The sequence below is a fragment of the Colius striatus genome, chromosome 23 (genome assembly GCF_028858725.1).
Source record: "Colius striatus isolate bColStr4 chromosome 23, bColStr4.1.hap1, whole genome shotgun sequence".
Classification (NCBI taxonomy): Eukaryota; Metazoa; Chordata; class Aves; order Coliiformes; family Coliidae; genus Colius; species Colius striatus.
In genome coordinates, this window is record NC_084781.1 from 6,719,911 (window position 1) to 6,742,955 (window position 23,045).

Genomic DNA, 23,045 nt, shown 5'->3' on the forward strand with positions numbered 1-23,045 from the left:
CACACTCTTGTCATTCTTGAGGCTGGGGATCTGTATCAGCAGGAGCAAGCGAGTTCTGTTGGACTTGGAGATGTTTGGAAGCTGATGAACTCTGAAGCAGGAGCTGAGTCTGAATATGGCATCTCAACCGGGGCTGAGTAGTAGCTGAGCTTTCTTTTTGCCCACGTGGCCGTGGGCCACTGTACTGGGTGAGGGCAGAGGGCTGCTGGGCAAAGGCTGGTGAGGTTCCAGCTCTGGGCACTCTGTTCAAAACCACCTTTTTGGGTCATCTTAGCTCCCTAAGAAGGAATGTGTGGAAATGTGAAGTCTCCGAGAAGACATAGTGTAGCACGTTTTCAAAGCCTGAGTTCACACAGCAGAAAGCTTCCTCGGGAGGAGGAGGATGGTGATGTTCTCCTCAGTAGAGGTTTAGTCTGTTCTGATTATGGCTGGTTGTGCGAAAGGCTGCAGTTGCACGAGGTTTTTTCCAACACTAATCCAAACAGGTGGGCAGGGAGAATGCAATAACAGTGCTTCTCTGCTCAAATTACCTTGCAGCGGGTTAGTGGGAGGCAAAGAGGCAGCGTGGGGATTACTCAAGTGCACATGAGCCGGCTTTGCATCTCACCAGGTTCAGCTGCTCCTGTGCGCCGCAGCTGCTGGTGCCCACGGGGGAGCAAATCTGAACTGGGACAAGCACCCCAGTGAAATCCAGCATGGTGGGTGGTGGTGGTGGGCTCCAGCCCCCCGTCCAGGCTCTTTTCTTCAGGGATGCCCAGGCAACAGAGAGGGAGACGGGCAGGTGCTCTGCTGCCAGCTCGCAGTGTGCCCAGGTGCTCGGTGCTGCTGTGCGGGGACTTGGCCCCGCGATTTGTTCCCCCAATTCATTTATTATTTAACTTGTGCTTTCCGTTGGAGCTCCTGCGTGTCCCTGGGAAAATGTCAAGTTAATTTAAAGATGATACCTCACTCTTCTGACATTTTCATCCAGGATGTGACCGCATTAAAGGGAATAAAGGAAGAGACAGTAGCTGACAGCCCTGTTACAGAAAATGAAATGAAAATCACTCTTTTAGTACCGTGTCCAGTTAGCAGCAGCCACGGCACTGTCACTTCTGGACTTACTGGCAGTGGCACAGCCTGAGCAGTGCAAAAGCCAACGTTTGGCTGGGCAGGAAGCTTGTGTGTTCAGGAGTGAGGGCAGAGGAGCTGTGCCCTCTCGGGAGGCCAGGGCTCATGCAGGGTCTGTGAAACAAACCCAAAGACCTTGCAGATCTTTATGGAGACCATGCAGGGGCGAATCCAGAGCCACAGTACAGATTGTGATTACTTCTGTGGAACATCTGGTGGGCAAATTATCTCCTGGGTGCTTTTGCTGCCGTTGCGGAGCATCACCCTGCAAAGTGCCTCCTCCTACACCCTTCCCCGAGTGCTCAGTGAGGGAGAGCATTGCTGTGCTTTCACACTTAATGGGTTTCTGGAGCCCCTTTGCTCCTCAGACCACTCTTTGGCGATTTAAGCAAAAGGCAGAGTCTCTGCTCATGTCCCACAGGTGTTTGTTCAGGGGGTTTTACCGGCCTTAAGGACCTGCAAGAAAGCAGAAAGGCTGCTGGTAGTACTGCAGGCTGGTCCCCGAGGCTGCTGTGAAAGCAGCAACGTGAGGGAATTGGTGCTGTCTCTGCTCAGTACTTGTGAAGCAGCCTGGAAAATCAGGGGGGAATCAGAGCTCCACAAGTCAGCGATCAGATTGGCTTTTGTTTTCGGTTCAGAAAGCGATTGTCACAGCCACACGCTGCATGGATGCCTGTACTTATGAACCCCCCTTTGCATTGTTTGTGGAAGGAGGATTTTGCTGTTCTGCTGACGTGCTGTTGTGTTTGTCTCCACAACAGCCGTGTGTTCCCAGGCTCCTGTGTGTCGTGTGCTGCTGTAAGGCTGCAGCTCCAGCGTTCAAAGTCCGTGGGTTTAATTTTGCTGCTGGGTTTTTAATATTCCTCCACCGTGCTCGTTCTGTTTGAGACTGTGGACTAATTACAGGCGAGCTTAAAGGGCCCAGTCTGTCATACTCGGCAAACAGCTTGAAGTTGGAGAGAATCCATTTGAAAGAGCGAGGAGGCTCGGCAGCAGGGCTCGTCACCGAAGGAAGCGTTGTCCAGATGCCTCCACGCAGTGCTTTCCTAAGTATGTGTGTATACGTGTGTGTGTGTCTGTGTGCACGCTCGTGTAGCTGCCTAATGAAGTGGTGAATGCCAAATACTTGGGAGCCGTCCGAGTTTTCTTAGCTTGGCAGATAACACCATCTGTATCACAAGATGATGTCTGTTAGTGCCTTAATTCGAGAGCTGGCAGCGCTGAACTCTCTTCTTATGACCAACGCTAAAAGGAAATCACAATGTGTTGCTTTATAGAGGCCAGTGGTTCCTTTCTTGGGTACTTTCTTCAGTTACAAACCGTTCCTCCGGTGAGTTTATGTAGACTTTGAAAGACTCTCGCATTATTTTACTTCCCCCCTCAGCACAGCAAATGTTGTTCTCCCTGATCAGTCAGGAAGAGAAGCCTGAATCTTAAGGTGGGAAGTACCACATTGTGCCTCTTCATCTGTGTGCTGTCTCCATGCACTGCTTTGCCACACCTTGCAGAACAACCCTTTTTCAGCACCAGCTTATCATAACAGTCAGCTTCATGTGAAGAGGTGATCTTTAAGGTCCCTTCCAGCCCAAGCTATTCGGTGACTGTGTGACTGCTCCTCACACCTGTGGCTCAGGACCAGAACGGCGCTTTTTGGTGACGGCAGAGCCTTTCATCGGCTTCCTTCCACCTTAGTCAAGTCAGAAGCACGTCAGGGACCTTGTTGTTGGTCTATTTGTGAGGAGAAGAGGCGATTTTCCTTCTAGGAGGTGGTGCAGAAGCCTCATGTGTGGGGCGCCGCGGGTTTGGTCGGGAAGGGCGGCTGTTGTTGGCTGTGGAAGTCGGTGTCAGGTACCTGCAGGTCAGGGGAGCACGGTTACAGTTGGACAGTCAGCCTGCGGGTGCTGGGTGGTGTGAGCAGCAGCGTGGCAGGGCTGGGGCGCTGCTGGCAACGGGAGCCGGACCAGCTTCGGCACACGCGCGGGTTCACACGCGGCTCTGCCCGTCCCGCCGTAGCCACGGTGACGATTTTTCTCTCCTCCGCCACACAAGTGTTGTAGTAACGAGCCCGGGCCGGGGGCACCCTCCGCTCCGCTCTAACACGACGTCGTTCCTCCCCATGGGTGTCCAACCCTTCTTCTCAAAGGCCTCTCTGAGATCCAGAAAGGACTTCCAGGAACAGCTCCCTTCTAAGCTTTTAACCGGTCTGTGTTTCCTATTGCAACCATCCAACCCATTTGCTAATCATAACTTTGTCATTCCAGCTGCAGCCAACATGTTGTTTGACTTGGATATTTGTTCGCACTTACAACCGCTTGAGAACGTTGGTTTTTTTTTGTAACCTGTTGGTCTCTGTCCCCAGACGGGGAAGCGAGATGCACTGTCCAGTTTGCACTGTTCCTTGACTAATATCTCTTCCAGCACGTCAATACAAGTTTGCTTTCGGCATCTTCTCTATTTAGCGTAAAAAGCTGACGTAACTCTCTTTGTTTCAGGAAGACAGTAAATTGAGGCTATTTATAGATGCCACGATGCTCTCTCAGGAATGAATACTCAGTTTTACAGCCCTTTCTAAACGACAGCTTTCCCCCCACCCTCCCCCTCAACCCTCACCACCATTTTCCCCTTCACCATTTGCTTGGTTGAAGCGAGGCACCGGTCGGGGATCACTACCCCAAAGCCCCGCTCTTGTTCCCCTCCCGGCCTCGGAAGGAAGGCTTTCCCTTGCGGCCTCCCCCAAGAGCTCCCGGCAGGAGAACAAGCGCCAGTGTCTTTGAGCATGTGTTAGATTGGATTGCCAAGACGAGAACGGTCTGTGTTGGCAGTGGAAACAGGCTAATGACGGCTTGGTAACCTGTGATGCAAATCTCGGTGCAGTTGGTTAAATTGCTCAGGGTTTATTTGTTTTGCTTCCGTAATTAAAGCATGTAGACCTTGTCTCTGTAAGTATTGTGTATTCCTTGTATGATTCTTGTCTCCACTGGTGCTTCAGAAATTCAGACCTGGGTTGTCCTCAGCTAAATTGCAGAGGAACGGGTCCCGCTTTTTCCACTGCTGCCTCTGAACGTGCAGGAGCACGGCCCGTCCCGGGGCTCTCCACGCACGTTGATGAGGGGAAACGCCAATGTGAGTTGTCTTGTCGTTGCTCCAAACCCGAAGCTCCAGGCCAGCGTGCAGACAGATGTGGCAGAGCGCCTGCACGGCTTCAGTCCTTGAAACGTTGCCTGCACCGAACCTAGGGTGACTGTGTGGGGCCCGGGGGGTCAGCAGGGACACGCAGCCATGGTGATGTCGTGAGGAGCCACCCCACCAAAACCACCAGCATCACCTAGAACCTGGTGAGAAGTGAGCTTCAGTAAGAAAGCAAGCCAGTCAGATAGTAAGATGATTTAGACCTATTGTAGACGGAGTAGCGTAGGGCAGTGTCAGGAAAAGCCTTCAGAATTGGGTCAGTCTTCAAAGTGACCTGCTGCAAAGGTGTGAGGAGATGAGGCATTTCTCTGTTGGTGACTGAGGCAGTAACCCCCAGGAAAGTTCCAGTGCCCTGCAATGTGTCTGGAGTACAGGCAGCCTCAGGGCAAAGGCCACAAAACTCTGATATCCTTTAATTGCTGATGCCTGTTCACCAGATACCCATTGCAGTCGAGGGACTGGTAATGTCTGCCTGCGTTTGGCAGCTGTAGCACACCAGTTGTTAGGCTGAAAGGAGCATCTTGCAGATGCATGGCTCAGCGTGGCCAAGGATGAGGCCCTCTCCCACCTCACTACCAGAGGTGAGATTCCCAGCAGTCTCTTGGCTTTAGCCTTTGCTTGCCACCTCCAAAACGTCCTGGGTGCAGAGGACATGCCCCATTCCGACCTGCGGGGAGGTTTCCTGCGAGAGACAGAGGAGGAGAAGAGGTAGGAGCGGGTCAGGCCCCGGGCTGCAGCGCTTCGGTGAAGGCAATGTTTGAATGCATTACAGCTGTTTTATTCCAAGTGTCACCTCTCTGTCCTGGCCTTGAGCTTCTGTTTTGGTCCCTACCAACTTAAAGCGTTGGTGTCGGTGTTCTCCCCCCATTTCCCGTTCCCCTGACTTTGCAACCACCAGTAATTGTTTTGGCAAGGTCCTGGAAAAAGAGACAAATTTACTGTTTTCCTCAGGCTCCTAGCTTTTGAACTTGGAGGCATGTCTTCTAAACAGTGCAACTCACTTCAAATGCTTTTTGCCTTTCATTTTATTATTGCTTGTCACGCAATGTTCTTTGAAAGCTTGCTCATATATTATCTGTTCCATTTTTTCCATTTTCCCTTTTTTTGCATGCTGTTCCTCCTGTTTCTTCCCTTCCTCCAATCCTCTGTTCCCGTGTGTAGACACAACGGCGACGACAGAACCGGCAATTCACGGTTGGTATCACGTTCCTGTTTTTATCTTATTTCTCAGCACCACTGAGTGGCAAGACAAGCCTGGGAAGGGGGACCCAAAAAGGGAAACGTAGTCTTCAAGGGAAAACCGTGTTTCAGGTGGACCAATCTCATAAATACAACATAGTTTTTAAGGCTGGAAAGTCTTGTCTGGTCTTGTCATTTCTGTTGTGAGCTCGGCCAGCCGGCTGTCGGTGTGCCGGGCGAGCGGCGAGATCCCCCCACAAGCCCCAGGGAAATGGCTCACGTGGACGAGCGGTGCCAAGGCAGCAAGGGGCCCTCTGCTCATCCTGACTGAAAGTAGGAGCTCAGAGCACATTTCTGTCACGAGGCGCTCGGAACCTCGAGTGTTTCCTCTCCATGTGACATTGGTAGGCCCCACATGTGGCTGCCGGGGAGGAGCGAGGAGGAGAAGGGCTGGAAAACAAGCGGCAGCTCTCCCCTGTCAGCGTAGGAGTCTAGCAAAGTCTCCCTCCTTGTCTGCTTGAGGCAGCCTGGCCAGCAGCTTGACAGCTCCCTTAGCTTCCTGCACTTTCCAGGCGAGCCTAACTAGTCGCTTCAGGCTGGACGTTGAGCATGTGGCTTTTTTTTGGCACGAGTTTGCTTTTCATCTAAAGAGCCAAGAAGCCTCTGACAATTTGAATTAAGGCTAATCCACAGTTGAGCTTGCTGGTTTAGTATTTTTTTTAAACTCTTGACGAATCGACTGTTTTATTGACAGAAATCCATAAGGCAGAACGATCCCTTTTTCCTGCCTTCTCCTTAAGCATCTGCCCCGTATCAAGTGGAGGGACGTGCAGTTCACGTCCATGTTCCCACCTGGCGTACGAATTGGAAGCCTAGAGCTTGCACAGGGAAGGTCATTGTGTTCAGACAGAGCAGTGGCTGCAGCATCCGAAAAGGGGACCATTTTTGTTTGTGTCTCTTGGGCAGCCCTAGAAATGAGCAGGTTTAGATGTTGGTCCCTGATTTTGGGGCTGCCCAGATGGGCTGTGGAGTCTCCATCTCTGGAGACATTCCAAACCCACCTGGACGAGTTCCTGTGTGACCTACTCTAGGTGGCCCTGCTCTGGCAGGGGTGTTGCACTGGATGAGCTTTCGAGGTCCCTTCCAGCCCTTGAGATTCTGTGATGTCCTGACCAGCTTCTCCAGAGGTCCCAGCGAGCCTTTTTGTGCCAGTCTCTAGATCAGAGTGGCCCAGCACCACGGCTCAGGAGGCCGAGCGACAAGGCCCCAGCACAGGCCCTGCCCGTTTCTTTCACACGTTCCCCGTGGCTTTCATCATTTTAACCTGTACTGGAGAAAGCCACAAAAGGCAGGTTTTTACCTGAGGGCCTCCCCTTGAGTGTTTGCACCCCGGAGGAAGGGCTGCCACCTGAAATGACAAGTGATCCCCCAGTTGAACTGCCGCAAACTTTCCTGCCTTAAAAACCCGCCGATCCGTGCCGAACCCCCCTGCGCTTGCCCTCCCGGGCTGCTTTTCCCGTGAAGACTCTGGGCTTTCTTTCCAAGCTTGTGTTGCTGGAGTGTGTATGGAGTATATACCAGGTGTTTTCTGTACGTTGGCCATTTGTTCTGAGCGATGTCCGACGGGAGTGAGCATGTCTGTGAATGACAAGCGATGCATGGGCATGAAACTACACAGCCAAATGGATTTTCTCCAAAAACGATTTTTAAATGAATTGGAGGATGGGAAACAAAAAAACTAAAACAAATGAAAAACCAAACCCAAAGCAAAACCCAAAAGAATTCAAGCAAAGAGATTGGTAGCAAAGAAAATGAAATGTAAGGCTAGTGTGGAACCAGCACAATCCTTCCATCGGGGAAAGGATTTGCGAGTCATTTGATGTTTTGGAGTGTATCCTAGAGGACTGGGGGGGAAGGAGTCCTGTGTGTGTGTGCATGTAAAGGCGGCAGCAAAGCCCCTGCCATTCCTGTTTCCTCCTGGAACGGAGTTGACGGCAGCGATGCATGAGTGACTCAAAGCACGAACGTTGTTAACTCTTCTGTTGAACAAATGAGAGCTTAACTGTAAATTTTCTGATGCGCTTTCTCCTTTCTCTGCACTGTTCATTGCCAGAACTCCAATAACAGCATGGTCATGGCCGGCAGGAAGGCTTGTGCTTCTGCTGCACTGCGCTAAGCCGGGTTTACCGAGCTTAAGCCCTCCTTCCCTCTCGTTTTGCCCTTCCCTGTGTCAGGGTGCCAGCGGGGCTGAGGTCGCAGGCCCCTTGCCGATTTGCAGCTGAGGTGCAGGCAGACCTTAGTGGGGCCAGGAGAGGAACACCTCGGAGCGTCTGCACCGCTCCAGCCGGAAAGAAAGCACTTTTTTCTGCCATACCCTTTCTATTCTCTGCTCCTGCCCCTCTCCCCCTCAAAATCACCCTGCAAGTTCTCAGTTTCTCTCCCGGGGAGCACAAGCATTGTGGGGCTGCTGCCCTCGGAGGAGCCCTTCAGGTGAGACCCCCGGCTCACGTTTTGCCCCTGCACATGTACAAGCAGCCATGACCTGATACATGATGGCCTTTTGCTACAGCAAAAGCGGTGGCTCAAACTTTGCCACTTTGTCCCGGATTTTGACCCCACCCCAATGCAAGCAAAGAGCCTGAATCCCCAGATGATTTTTGAAGACCACAGGCAATGCCCATCACGACAGGTTATGCTTCCTGCGCTGCTCTCAGGGCAGCCGCCCCGTGTCCTTACGTCTGCTCAGCGCTGGGGAACGCTCGGAGCTGCTTTTCAGCTCTCCCAGCGAGGCAGGAACAAGGTGCTGCTGCCTCAGCACGGGCAGAATTTGTGCTCCTCCTCGGGAAAAGGTAGGGTGAAAAAATCCAAGTCTCTTCTGAAGTTGCCAAAGCAGGAAGTCTGGAGCGAAGGTTAAAATAAGGAAAACATCCCAGTCGTGAACGAAGAGGGACAAGTACCTTGCCCATAAGATATCAGGTAAATTGTTTCCTAAGCTGGGAGTTCTTCCCTGAAAGCCCATTTGATGTTTTTAATTGCAGCCTTAGCAGGGTTGCCTGCAGGAACGTTGAAGGCTGCTGTGTTAAGCTCTCATCGCTCTTCCTGGGAGTGCTCAGTCCCCATCTGGAGCTGAGAGCTTGGCTGTGCCCGCTGTACTCTCCACATCAACGTTATCCAGCGGCTCTGCCCATCCAGCTGCCTTTTTCTCCTGTTGAAAATGCCCTACTTAAAAGTGCAACTAATAGTAAATACACTCCTAAATATATTTTACAGATCCAGTCCTTTGGGGCGATTGAATAAAACATCACACAGCTCTCTGCACATGTTAAAAGATTTCTGTGCAGTGCCGCGGCATAAAACAGAATCCCTAATTGGTTATTTACCGCTGGATTACAAAAGAGAAATTGCCTCTTCCTTTTAAAAGCTGGAGGTAGCTCAGGAAGGCGGCACAAAGCACCGCTGTGTCGATAGACATCTGTAAACAGGCGGGTCGGACGCCCGCCCGAGAGGGAGGCTCCGGCAGGGAAACGGCCGCCGAGACAGGAGTTACCTTTCATTTATTTAACAGGAGACTTTGAATTCCTTCTGATCAGAAGTGAAGAGAAAAGGGCTTTTAATAGCTGATATGAAAGTTTAATGAGGGAGGCAAAAAAAAAAACCATGAGAAGTAATTTACCACGTACTTAAAGTGCCTCTCAACAGGTTTTTAATGCTGTTTGGTGGCATTTTTAAGGATACCAGGTGCAGGCAGAAACTGGATTGTCGAGTTCTTAAATTTCCTTGGAAAAAAGGGGTTTTTTTTTTCTTCATGAAAAATGCACTGTTGCCCTTTTTCATTATTGAGAAAATGTAGTTCCTTTTAAGTGAAAGACTCTACAGAAGCAGCGAAGGTGAGATGAAAGTTGAGTGGCTTCTCTCCTGAGCCCAGGTTTGCATGTCCAGTGCCCCTGAGGGTCAGCTACGATTCCCAATTGGGGTTAGAGTGAAAACGGGGGGCTCCCAGAAACCAAATTCTACAGTCTGCAAACTGCTGGTGCCAGGTCTCCAATGCCTGGCCACAGTGGGCTCCCGTCATGCAAAACAGGCTTTTTGCTCTCCATTTGCTTTAGCAGCAGCCAAGAGTAAGTTACTGCAAGGAGCAGCTTTCAGTAGCAGCCCTGTGCCACCCTTCATTTAATAGATCCCAGTGACCTCCAGACACTGGTTTGCCCCGTAACCTGTGCTGAGGAGTTTGCCCAGAGAGGTGCTCTGTCCTCCCGTGGACTCCCCAACATTTCCCCAGTCAGAAAAGAAGGGCTTTGCAGCCAGCATTAAGCTGCCTGTGGCAGTCACAGAGCGTCCCACTTAACTGCTTCATCAGCTTTGGGGACAGAGACTTTTTCCATACGTTCATCTAATTGGGGACAATGGAACAAAGAGTTTTCCTGTGAGGTGTTTTTGTGCAGAATGTTACAGCCTGCAGTCTGCACGTGCAGACGCCTTAACAGTCCTGAAAGCTGATCCTCGGTAGTCCCTGACTGGCCAATGCTCGGGCTTGCCAACATGACCCAGAAAAAGGGATGGGGTTGAATTGTCAATTGGGAGAATGTTTTACTTTGTGTATACAGAACCGAAACCAAACTAGGCCAAATTGGGAAATTGCCCCCCCCCCACCTCCCCGTGGTGACTAAAAGAGTTTGGGGGTCTTTGCATGCTGTTATGAATGAGTGGGTTTTGATTCCATGTTTGGTGTGCCAACAGTGTAGACTGAGGAATGTTTCTGTCTGTAATAAAGGATATGATTGCAATTCTGTCACACGAGTTCCTCTGCCCAACCCGGCAGAAGGTGGCGAGTGGCTGACGCTTTTACACTCTTCTCCCCACAAGAAATGACTCCTCAGTTGTTAAGTGTGCTGCTGCTGTTTTACTTTGTCACTCGAGAAACGCAGAGGAAAAAATGAGTTTGTTTTTGCTTGTAAGGCTTTACTCAGTTGCCCAATTCGGCAGAGGAGCTGGACTATGGGGATCTCTCAGGTAAGGGCTAGTACGTAGGTAAACCGCTGCTCTCCTACACGTAGATACCGATTCCACTCTGATTTCTGCATCTTGGCCATGTTGCATTGTTATAGTTGCTGTGCTGTTGCCATTGCTCCAACGCACGCAGGGTCTCGCTGCTTGGATGTGCTCTCCTTTCTGTTGGGGTTTCCCTCCCTTGTTTTGGTTTTTGTCACCCATTTCTGTGCGTGGCAGCCTTGGACCGGGGCGGGAGGCGTGCGGGGCGGCCAGGCTTCCCGTGGCACGTTGCCTTCCGGCTGCTGGGCTCTGGACTTTTTTGAACACCTGATTTGGAGATGGGTTGAGTTGAAGCCCTATGTTTGGGAAACACTCGACTCTGCTGTGTCCTGTGAAACCGGCTTAAAAACGCAGCCGGTGCTAAATCTGCCTGACAAGTATCAGACTGGGGGTAAAAAAGGAGGGAATCGCTTTATCGGAGGAGAAGCCAAGTAAACGGTTTAAAGCTCTCTTTACCCACGCAGGACTGAAAGTTGCCTAAGTACATCCTTAGAGCTAGTCCTGGCAAATTAATGCTGAGCCAGATGAAGAAGTAAAAGCATCGTCAGTGGATGCAGTTGATTCCAGACTCATATCAGTGGTACAAACGTAGCCTGAACCTCTGATCACATTTTACCAGAGTCTTCCCAAGTGTTTTTAGAAATTCAGTGGGGTTTTTTTCTGCTCCCCACTCGGAGCATCTCTGCAAGGCTGGTTTTACCCACCAGCTCTAGGGCACAGTGGAGACCAGCCCTGGTCGGGCAGGATCACAGCCCCCCTTCCTGTAAGCCACTATAGGTATGCTTTGGCCAAGAGGTTGGAAATGGTTGATGGTTCAGTATATATTCTAACACCTGATCCGTACTAATGATTGTTGTTGCAGGCCTGGGCCAGACCTCCTGGGTAAGAAGCACTAGGTGCCCGTTAAAGTTACCACTGTTTGGATGGGAAGCAATTGTTTTGCTCTGACAAGCTTCATTGCTTTTTTAGTTTGTGATTTTTTTCAAGGAAAATAAACCTTTTGGTGAACGTTGAGGAGAAGGGGGAGCGGTTCCCTAAAGGAACTGCTCCAGGTGGGTGTCTGCTAGCAGCCCTGCCTTCCCCTCCAGCGCCTCCGTCCCTGATGCGGGATCTGGGGCTGTGCTGACTGCCTGGTACCTTTTCCCCAGCGCAGAGCTCACTGCTTCCATTTCCCTGAGCCTCAAATCTGAGTCAGCTTCCCCCACGCTTTGCAGGAGGCAGCGTGAGCAGAGCTGTGCCGGCGGGCTCGCTCCCTTGTGCGCTGTTACACCCGTGTTCTGCAGCGTCCTTTGGGACTGTGGATCACTGGGGTGGGGTTTTTTTCCCTAAGAGGGTCAAAATTCTGGTTCTTGTTCTCTTTGTGACTTAACGTTCACCCAAAGGTAATGGTACTGAGGCAAATATGCTAGAAAAAGAGCCCCGGGCTGTCCTCTCCTACCAACAAATCCCTGCCCTCGGCCCCCTGTCCCATGCCCAGACTCAGGGGAAACTGAAATCGGCTCCGGATGGGGCCCGTTTGGGCTGTCAGACCCTGGGGGCCCAGGTGAGTGCTGGAGCTGAGCTCTGGGTCGGGAGCCCCGGGGCCGCTGCCCGTGCCTCGGCTGCCCCGGGCCGTGCGGGTGCTGCTGCGGTGTTTGCTCAGTGTGCTGTTCCTTTCAGGTGCTCCTGTCCCGGTAAATGCTTCAACGGAGGCTCTGCCAACCGTGCAATTAAGTAATGCATCCCTTGACTTCCGCCCAGGTAGCTTCCAGAGCTGTCCCCGCTTTCCCTGGTCGAGCCGTGTGTGTCCGTGGCCACTCGCAACCCTCCCGTGTTCCTCCCGTCCCAGGCCGTGGGTGTGCAGGTGTCAGTAGAGGCGGCTGCACCCCCAGCCCCGGCCCCTCGGGCGCTCTGTGGCCTTTTCTGCTTCGCTCTGGTGTCGGGGCAGCTCTGGTTAAAACAGGGAACCATCCAGAAGGAGCCGCGCGGGTTTCACATCGGGTTTGATTAACTAATCAGAACCTGATTAGCACCTTTGTTCAAGGGGGAGGCTGATGAATCAATTGCTATCGATTGTGAGCGGGGCTCCGTTTCCTGGCACAGAGGCACGTTGAGCACTTGTCATAGTGATTAGATTTATTAAAACAGAGCGCGTTCTTTTTTCCGAGGCGGCCTCGAAGTGGGTCACTGAAGGGGAGCTTATTGATTGAAGAAGGATGAGCTCCTCGAATTTCTCTGGGCTTAAATTAGGCCAAATTCAATTACAATACGACAAACAGGTTAACGCTACTCTTTAACAGCCCATCGATAGACCAGAGCAGGGGTGGCACGCTTAATGGCGCGCTGCAGTAATGAATAAGGCTCATCCCATCACACGCAGGAGGTGCTTTCTGTCCTCCCACGTCCTGGGTGGGCAAAGGGTTCCCAGTGGTTCCGAAGGAAGGGCAGCCTGCTCTTTCCCTGGGCCTGCCCACCAGCACCTGCTGCCAACCCCACCTTCTAGTGCTGCTCCGTCCTTTCAAAAGACGTGCAAAAAGGCTTGAACCACAAATTCAGTGGGGAAACCTTAACTCCAGGTTACGTTTCGTACCCGGTAGCAAAGAGGAGTAGTGGGCCAGCCTGATTTTCAGCAGCACACCAGTGACTTCAGGCCGTTGGCACCCATATTTATTACTTCATTAACTTCAACAAGAGGGAGAAAAGATAGCTAAGCTTAGGAATTCTTCAGAGGAGCTGCTTGAGGTTTGCTTTTCCCTGCCTCGGTGCAGGTGTTGCAGTAACACCTGGGCAGCATGGTAGCCATGGTGGAGTTGGTGTGTGTAAGCTTACACATGCACACACACACAGAGCCAGATTCCTACATCAGTAGCTTGACATTCAGCCCTGGGCTGTGTGGCACACACTCTCTTCCCCGAGGCGAGCCTCAAACCTGCCCTGGGAACACGGTGAGTGCTGAAGTTAAAAGGTGTTTGACCCTGATTGATGGGACTGAAGCTTTTAGAGTGGGTAAACTTGGGGTTTTAAATACCAGCTAAGTATGGTCAGCCAGGCCCAGCCCAATCTTTCTCTGCATCTTGAGATGCTGCTGCTTTTATGGAAGGAGTGGAAGCTAGAATATACATACATATATATTTAAACCTTGTTAAGACAGAACTGAGTGAAACCTTTTTGTTGAGTAGCTGGGAGGAGAAAAGTCCTGCATCTGCTAAACCTTGCCGTAAGCCTTGATCCAGGTTGGCATATTGCTTTTGAAACCTCCCAGCTCTTTTCACTCCAGACAGTCCCAGGGAAGCTGTTTGATAAACATTTGCATCTAGGAAAGTGCTACAAGAGTCGGGATCATGGATACATGTGTTTGTTTAGGAAGTTGCCCCCCCTTGCCCCTGAGCTGAGAGGCTGCAGGTTGAAAGTGCAGATGTTAGTTGGCAGCACTTCCATGGAGAAGGAGCCAAAACATCTGTGACTTTTTGGTCCTGGCCCCCTGGATGACCCATCAGTGTGGTGATGAGCAGGAACCACCCCAAAAGGCCTTTTCTGTCTACATACCCTTGAGTGGATGGCACTTCTTGTTTAAAGGAAAGCTGCAGCCCTGGCGTGCGAGCGCTCTGATCTGTTCTTTGTCGATTGCAACAGTAAGCAAAATCTGAATTTAGAGTCAGCAAAGTCTGGGAATGGGACTGGATGATCTTTCAAGGTCCCTTCCAACCCTTGAGATCCTGTGCTCCTGCACATAGATCTGCATCTCAGGCAGACAAACCCAGTGCTACGTGGGATAAAGTGAGGTCATCACTCTCACAACTGCACCACGGTCCTGGGGCAGCCACCCCAGCAGTTATACAGAAGATAAGATACTGGGGTTTATTTACCTACATGTATTCAGTGATTGGCAGCAGATGGCACCGCTCTGGCTGCAGTTTCCCTTTAAGGTGCTTTTCTCTCCAGGAAAGCACCTCCCCACCAAACGAGGCTCATGGTAGCTGCAGAGTAGCCCCGTAGGCATTGCATGTTGTCCATATCCCTGTCCTTCCCTCCCTCCTCCTGCTCCCCCCCCCAAAAAAAAAACCCCACACTCAAACCAGAAACAAAACCCTGGCAGGAAAGCCCTGAGTGTTGGATTTAAAGGCCAGCCTGCTCCGATATATATTAACGCCTTAATGGGAAAGCTCTGCATGTATACATTTACTGCTGGCTGACAAGAGGGAATTAAATGTCAGAAGGATTTGTAGCATCTGTAATTGAATTGGTGCTGAGAAAAGCAAATCTTAAGGAAGAATAACATATTAGGATTAGCAAATAATGTGGCATTTTGTCAGTTCCTGCCATCTCCTGCGTTCCCTCTTCAGTAATAAAGTTGTGATTTCTGTTGTAACCGTAGATAGGAGGCAGGGATGGCTTTTGTGAGTCAGAGACGGCGTTTTTTAAAGCAGGTTCCAGGTTTCTAAGGTCAAATCTCTCTCGCTTGGCACAAATTTGGCTAGTTATTCCTTGCTCCCTAGGCCTGACACCGTATTTGTAGTTCCCAGAGAAACAGCAAGTGGCAGAAACAGAAACAGCTGCTGTCACGGTGATGCTGTGCAAGTGGATGTGCTTGAAGCGGTGTCCCTAAGTGCTGGCCACCTGCGTGGCACCATCAGGTCGCTCCAGGGGAGCACGTGGAGCTGGAGGAGGTAGAGAGGAGATGTTGAAGGGGAGGGGTGTCTAGCAAAGGGACTGGTACGGTGCTGGAAGAGCTTGCATAGGGAAATCCATCACTGGAGAGGTTTATTTAAGGTTTGGAGCAAGCAAGCGGCATTCTCAGCGCCACAGGCGTTGCTGACATCGCCACCGTGGCCCCCAGCCTCCCCTGGCACCTCGGTGTTTAACTTTCCCGCTTCAAAAGAAAGCAACATGGGTGAGAGGCCTCAAAACTCTCCAAAGGTGTGTGTTTTTCTTAGGAATGGCCGGTAGTTTATCTTTGGGGAGCAGACGGATGCAGTGGGGAGAAGATCCGAGGCGGGCTCTATGTCGGTGGGTGCTGTGCTGCCTCTCAGTTTTCACACAGCTCGGGGATGAGCTGTTTTGGGCCACGCACATGATAGAACAAACGTGCAGCTGGCACTTGGCAGAGGCCTTTTTGAACAGGAATAATTAAGAGAAATGTCCCTGCCCATCCCAGTAGACGCTGTCACGCTCAATAAGCTGCGTGGGCAGGAGGGTTTGCCACGCTTTACACGAAGGGCCCTTGCTGGGGAAAGGCTGTCTCCCTGCTCCGGGCACAATGGCACAGGGGAGGGAGGCAAAGCAAGAGCCACCAAGGTGTTGTCTTCCCACAGCTTTAATTTACGCTGATTGAGACAAAACGCCTCTTGATGCAAAATCCTGCTCGAAGCACAGGATAGAGCCGTAACTCAGCGTGTTTATCCCCCCTCAGCTGTTCAGATGTCAACAAGACATCCATCCTCCCGGCCTGGGGTGCTGCCGTCTCCTGCGTAGCGCAGCCGAGTGGAACTGGGTGCTAAGGTTCTTGAAAAGCAAAACGAGAAAGAGGAAGAAATGGAGTGGGAGTCGTGCAAAGCAGCTGCTCCAGCGGCTGAGCCAGCTCCAGTTGCTTCGAGAGTCCCTTTTTGTCGCCCTGACGCGGCTCAGCCCTGGGCATATCCTGCTGCCTGAGCCAGAGCTCCTGCTTTTAGAAGTTACTCAGACAAACACTCGATGGTTTGGGGTTTTTTTTCCTTAAATTGCTTTAATTAAAAGGCGCTTGATGGTGCTCTCAGTCACGAGTTATTTACCCAGGTCCCTCAGCCCTTCATCTCGGAGCAGAGTTGGAAATATCGATAGAAAGCGTAAATCCCGGGCTGCCGCTCGAGAGCTTTGTATCAGGTTTCAGCTGAAAAGAGCACCATTACCTTTAGCTGTCACGGATCTGTACGCTTGATCGATAAACTTCAAATATTATTAGAGGTGGAGGCTTCAGAGATTTGCTCTGTTCTGTGGAGGGAGACGGAGATAAATCTTTCTTAAAAATTGACTTGCATTTGCACTCTCAGTCTTCCTGGTAAAATGCATTTCTCTTAGGTGTCTGGGCAACTGCATGCAGGGCAGATTTATAGCCCGTGTGCTTCTTGTAGTGAAAGATTTAAATGGTAAATCCTTCACATATGACTTCACAAATCATGTAAAGTTAAAAGATTTTTACCGTTTCTGTTGCTGCTGAGCTTAAATTGTAAGGTATGGCCAGTAAATCATTTTAATGGAGGTGTCGCGCTTGACTCAGTAAAAAAAAAAGAGAGAGACAATGGTTTAGCTTCCATTCCAAAATGTTAATGTATTAATCAACGGTAGAATAATTGTTTTTTACTGCGTTATAAATCTGGGGTGCCATTAGGACCGCAGCGAGGGTTGATGTAGCTGCGTCCTTAAATTAAAACTGTTTACACTGCCATACATTGGTTCTACACGGCCATAGCTCATGCCGGGTTCATTCCGGAGCTGTTCCCCCGCCAAATCAGTCACTCCTCTCCGGGGAGATGGCGTCCTGAGGGAGAGGAGCTTAGGAAAGGCAACTAATTGCACGGCCAGGGGTTAAGTAAGTGAGAACAGGCAGTTGGAGGCAGCACAGGCCAATGCTGCGGGCTGCTGACGGGAGACCCACGTCCTTGTGTCTCCAGACACGGGGGGTCTGCGTCCTGCAGCAAGGGTTGAGAGGGGAGAGGATGGTTGGAGACGCGTTGAGCGTGCTGGGTCGGTCGTGTTTCAGTCGAGCAGGTTTTTCAGCCCGAATTAGAAACGTTTCTGGCAGGGTGCTTGTTAGCGATGTGTCTGCAGAACCGAGAGTCCTCCCGTCTTGGGCTGGCGTTCCCCGTCCCTCGGGGAGGCTGAGCTGTGGGGAGTGCTCCAGGGAAGTTCCCCAAAAGGTGTGCCCACCGCTGACTCCATCTCTCCCTCTCCCAGCTCTCTCCCACCTGCGTAGTCGTAGTGCCGCTGCTTATAGTGGAACCACTTTGCGAGTTGAGCCGCAGATCAGTTCGGCTCTGGACAGAGTTCCTGAACTCATCTGTCTAGGTAGCAATGCGCTTGACCCCTTTTCCTTCTGAGAGCACAAGGGTGGCTTTTCCCATCCCGAGGGCAGCTGCAGCCAGCCCCTTCAGAGTGCACCGTAGTAAGTCCCACGTTCTTATTCCTCTTCTGATCTCCACAGATTCTCGTGCAGGTGAGGAAGGGGCGATTCGGAGCGTGGACCATGCCGTGGTTGGTGGCGTCGTGGCCGTGGTCGTGTTTGCCATGCTCTGCTTGCTCATCATTTTAGGGCGATATTTTGCCAGACATAAAGGTAAGACAAAAGACCAAAAATGAATGTGGCACATTTGTCTTTGCTTTGTCGTTGTCCCGTCTGATGTGAGAGACTCCTCCTCTTGCTCTGCACCAACATCACCTGAAAGCCCTTTGAAGTGGGAAGTGCGTCTGTTCCCCTGGATGTGTCTTTGTGTGACAGGATGGAAAGTTAACCAGGGCACAGGTGGAAAAGCTGATGGAAGCTGGTTACAGCCACAGCTGAGGCAGTCAGGAACGTTGGGAAGGGAGGAGGAGTGGGGGCGAAAGCCCTAAAGCACATTAGGAGCGAGAGAAAGTGGAAATGGAAGATTTGTCTCCTTAAAGTAAAGCGTATAAAGGGCACTTTTACTGACGTGTGTGCTTTTTAGAGAGGGAAATAGCTGCAACCTCATTTCTTTTCTGCAGAGCATGACATGTTTGTGAGCAGAGTGGTCAGCCCTGGGAGTGTCAGGCGCCGGCAGCTCCCACACCGGGCAGCATCAGCCTGGGCTTGTTGCTGGCATTGTTTTTTCAGGCCCCAGCCTGGCATCTTGGTGTTCCACAGACTCGCTTCCCTTGCAGGTACATACTTCACTCACGAAGCCAAAGGAGCAGATGATGCAGCCGACGCAGACACAGCCATCATCAACGCAGAGGGAGGACAAAACAACTCCGAGGAGAAGAAAGAGTACTTCATCTAGAGCAGCCTTGGTTTCTATGAGGTGTCCAACCGTGGATGGTTACTACTGGCCCTATTTAAACGCTCAAGAGACAGTGATATTGGAAGTTGCAACCAGCTTGTGTCTTCTTTTTTTTTTTCTTTAAAGAAAAAAGCGAGTAGGTGGAGAGTGGTGAGGCTGGGAGGGTCCGGGATTTGCTGTGTAAAAATGTTCCTCGTCAAGTACACTCTGCTGTTCGACACCTCGGTTCGTTTGGGTTTTCTTTTTTTGGCCAAGTCCAGCTTGGATTTAGTTTAGTGAAGTCATTTGCAGAAGATTCTGTGCCTTGTTTAATTTCTGTTCGTTCGGGTCGGGGGGAGGCTGGGAAGAAGAGGGGCTTCTGTGCGTTAGTTCCCTTGGGGTTTCTTGTGGCTCTTCGTTTCCCCTTTCCTGTTTGTTTCGGGAGTTGCCTGCTGGGAACCCCGTGGAGTAGGTGGCTTTCTCTGAAGGTGTTCCTCTTTCCTTTCCCTCCCCACCCTTTCCCGTTCAGAACTCGAGCTCATCGGAGGAGAACCAGCACGTTTTAGATTCCGTAGTTTGCAGTTCAGTGTGCCCATCTCCCATCCCCTCTATCCGTCGTCAAGGCTCAGATAGACAAGCGACGACAGCTCGTTCGTGGCTCTCCGCATCTCGGGTGCTTTCAGTGGCAACGGCCAGGGAATAGGCTGGAGTGGGGCCGGGGCCCTCAGGGGGGGCTCCTGCTCCAGCCCCCCGCCTCGCCCCCCGCTCTGTCCCGCCTCCTGATGCTTTGCAGAGGAGGCAGAGCCCTCGCAGGGCCTCGGGCCGCCCTCTCCCCTCCATGGCGGCGGGTGCAAGGCCTTTCCTCCCCTCCCCGGCCCACCACGGCCGAGGCCTCCCAAGCTAAACTGCCTTTCATTCCACCCGCCGAGCGACACGTGGGCGTCCACGTCGCAGCCACAGCGCTACCGACTTACAAAGCCATAGGTGAGAAGGAGCCTCTCGGTCCGTCAGACTCGTGACACGTAGCGGCCCGCGGTGAGGAGACGAGGCCCAAATTGCCGATGCCCAGGTTTCGGGGGTGGACAGGTCTTGGGTTTTGAGCGATGCTTTTGGTTTTTCTCTCTGGATTTGTTTAAGGGAAGCATTAATCTTAGCATCAGGTCAGGGGGTTGTTTTTAGGGGTTCGGGGGGGCGTTTCCGTGCGGTTTTGGGGTTGTTTTTTCCTCTTTTGATCATTGTTTCTGGCAGACCCATGATAACACAGGAGGGAAAGGGATGGCCCGACAGCAGCGAGCGAGTCCGTTCTCCAGCAGCGTTCTGTCCTGGCCTCTTTTCACCAGAAGAACCTCACAGAAATACCCGTTTTGTTGTCGTTTTCCCCCGGCTCTGAGCAGCTTTCGGTGGGGCAGCTCCCTCCCGAGCGCCGGGCGCCGCTGCCCCGGGGCGGGCGGGCGGCCGGTGAGCGCGGCGCCGGTGTCGGGGGAGGGGGGATTTTCACCCGTCGCCGGTCGCGGGACTGGCACCCAGGTCTGGAGCAGCCCATCTTTGTTTTGGAAGTGTACCGTAGTGCAGTGTTACCGATGTAACTTTGACTTACGCTGTTGACATGTCTCAGGTTCATGTGTTTTTTGATTGGTGTTTTTCCGTCTCAGGTAGATCGCGAGATTTCGGCCCCACGCATCAGAGGAGAATAAAAAACAACGGTTAAAGAGAACAAAACAGGCTTAAAAACAACAGGAAGTTACGCATTTTAGTTGTATATGGGTTTATGTATTTTTTCTTCAGTGTACAGTGCACTGTTGGAAATGTATTGTTGAGTATTACTTTGTACAGCTTTAGATCATTAGGATTTTGAAGCGTGAAGAAAGAACAACCTTGTTTAAAGGAGTATTACAAATGAAGGACGCGGAGCCGATGACAAACAACCTTGTTCTTTATTCACCCGGCCTCTTTTTGTTTTTTTCCCCTTAGGCCAGTTCTGTTTTTAAGGTGTCCATGGAAGATGTTGCGGTGTAAGAAAATACATATCCATCCGTTGCCATTCACATTTTGTATCGGTTCATGTATACCATTTTTACAAAGGAAAAGAAGTACTATGAAATATCTGTCTTCTTAATAAAAAACAAATTAATGTTACAAAACCACACCTCATTTTGCAGTCTTTGTCCCCTCCCCTGCCCTGACGGAGACCGTGGCCCTCGCGACCTTCACCGGAGACGGGACAGTGCCGAGCAGGTAATGCCATGGGCTCTGACCCCTCTGCTAGACACCGGGCAGTGGGTGCTCTGCCCATCCCCACGGCTCACTCCCTGGGGCAAAAGGAAGAGCCTCCTCTCCTCACTCAACTCGAGTGAGGATGAGGGTCCTGCTGTGCTGCTGCAGGGTCTTCTGTTACTGCAGCAAAGAGCCAGCCATGCTTCCCCTCCCCTCCCCTGCCTTCCCTCTGCTGTAGCCTGAAGCCTCCCGCAAGGGATAATGTCTAAAGTTAATTAATCTCCAGGCTTAACCTTGCTGCGAGCAGCTGGAAGCCCGTCCCGAAGCCGGCCGCGCTGCCATCGCGTCTCCTAGCTCTGCTTATCCCGTGTTGCTGTTCACTTAAGGAGAAAACTGATCTTAACTGATACTTGCACCTCGCCCAGCTGCTGCGGGGGCAGCACACAGGTATTTCAGTCCCTGTTGTAACACCTGAGGCCTGTCTGCCTCCAAACACCAAGCTGCAAGGGGAGGTACAGCCACAGAGCATCCCTGTGACCGCTGCTCTGCCTCAGCGTAGCCGCTGCTGAACCCTGCGCTCCTCCCTCCTCCGGCGCCTCTCCCCACATCAGGTTAGGAGGCAGCTGCAGTGCTGAAATTAGAAGCATCAGTCTGTCGTGTTCTGGACCAAGGAGGAGAAACACAGTTGCTTTCCTCTGAGGAAATACGTCGTGAGTGTAGGTAAAGAGAGTGAGGAGCTGTCTGGGGTTGGGCTCCCGTGCTGGAGGCGGCTGCTGCTGCTGCTCGAAGGCTGGCCATCAGCTCTCAGCACTTGGGTGCATTTCCTCTGGTCTTGTGAGAAATAAGTATCCTAAGATACACAGCACCAAGAAAGAAGCTGTAGGGCAAGCCAGGAAAAGCAGCTATTCCTCTTCTTACACAACCCTTCGAGACTTAACGTGCTGATTCTTAATTACTTCCATGCGCAGGAGGTTTTAAAGTCACCGTCCCCCGTGCTGGCTCGTGAGGCTTTTTTCCACTTCAAAGCAAAGGTAATTGTGTCACACACTTGTGATGTCCACAGCAAGGTGATGGTGTTGAATCCTTTTCCCACACAGTCCCTGTTCCCCTTTCCCCAAACCCTTGATGGTTTTGGTAATTCTGGCTCAGCTCAGGTAGAGCTGTTGTCTCGGTGATTGTTCAGTCACACTCACCTTGGCATCTGGTGTGTAGCGGTTAGGGAAGAGGAGTGGTGTCGTGTGCCACCCCATAGACCTGCAGGTCCTGAGCTGGGGGCTGCCCAGATGCTCTCCTCTGGTGGAGGGACAAAGCAGCTGAGGCATTAACATCGCATCCCTTAAACCTCCCCAGGGCCTCAGGGACGTTGAGCCTTGTTGCAGCAGGGAGAGGTTTGATGTTCTTTGTTATTCCTCAGTGGGCATGTTGCGTGGCTCCACACTCGTCCCCAAGGCCTTTGGCCTGTGATTAATGCCGGGGTCTGTCTCTAAGCACAGCCAAGCCGTGTGGCAAAGCCAAGCCAGCAGGAGCAGCGTGGGGCTGTGGCAGGAGCCGGGGAAGGGACAGACAGCCTTTGGTTATGGCCGCTTCTGCTTCCCAGAGCTTAAACCCATCAAGTGTGACTGAACATTGAGAGCCTGTGAGGAATCCAGTTGTGAGTGCTGCTGGTGGAGCTGCTGCCAGCTGTCGCTATTGTGAGGACAAATTGTGTTGGAGCCTGGTGATTTATTGTGGCTGTGTGTGCCTCACTCGTCCCGTCCCGTTACCTGGGGGTTTGCCGGTGCCTCTGCTGCAAAGCCAACGTGGTCGCTTCGCTCTCGGGCTGTTTCCCTTCCGCAGGTGCCGAGCGGGGCCTTTGCCAAGGCTTCACATCCCCGTTTCCCCAGTCGCCTGTATTAAGCCACGGCTGCCTTTAATCTTGGTGATTCTATACCGCAGCATCCATCTGTTTGGGAAAGGAAACACAAATGGGGAGTGCTGCCTGCAAAGATCACAGATTCGCTCTAGCTGCAGCTTCAAAAGCTTCTTAGCTCTCCCTCCCATGGGAATGAGGAGGTCTGCGTGGACAGCCGGAGCTCAGCCCTTCCTCTGGCTGGACTCCTGCCAGCATCCCACCCCTGGCAGCAGCCTAACGCTGCAAGCAGCCACGTTAGCCATTTAGTGACCTGCAGAGAACTAAATCTGCTCAGAAACCTCCTTCAGCTCCTCTGCTGGGGCTTTAGGAGCTGCAGCACTTTTGCCCACACCCTGCATCATGCACCCTGTGTCCTTCCCCTCTGCTGTGCCACTCAGAGCTGGCCGGCCCCCCTCCCAGCAGGTCTCAGCTTCTGACGAGCTGCCCATGGCCTCGGCAGTTCA

The 23,045-nt window shown here is 51.9% G+C and overlaps 1 protein-coding gene across 1 annotated transcript in view; it reads left to right on the plus strand.

Annotated features, from left to right (window-relative positions):
• Window positions 1-18,779, plus strand: part of CADM1 (cell adhesion molecule 1) — a 140,804-nt gene extending 122,025 nt beyond the window's left edge. Inside the window, exons 9-11 of the mRNA XM_062013917.1 lie at window positions 5,461-5,493; window positions 17,684-17,815; window positions 18,379-18,779. Coding sequence (XP_061869901.1) covers window positions 5,461-5,493; window positions 17,684-17,815; window positions 18,379-18,497 — 284 coding nt within the window. The 3' untranslated portion in view covers window positions 18,498-18,779. The remainder of the gene's footprint in view (window positions 1-5,460; window positions 5,494-17,683; window positions 17,816-18,378) is intronic.
• Window positions 18,780-23,045: the final 4,266 nt, after the last annotated feature.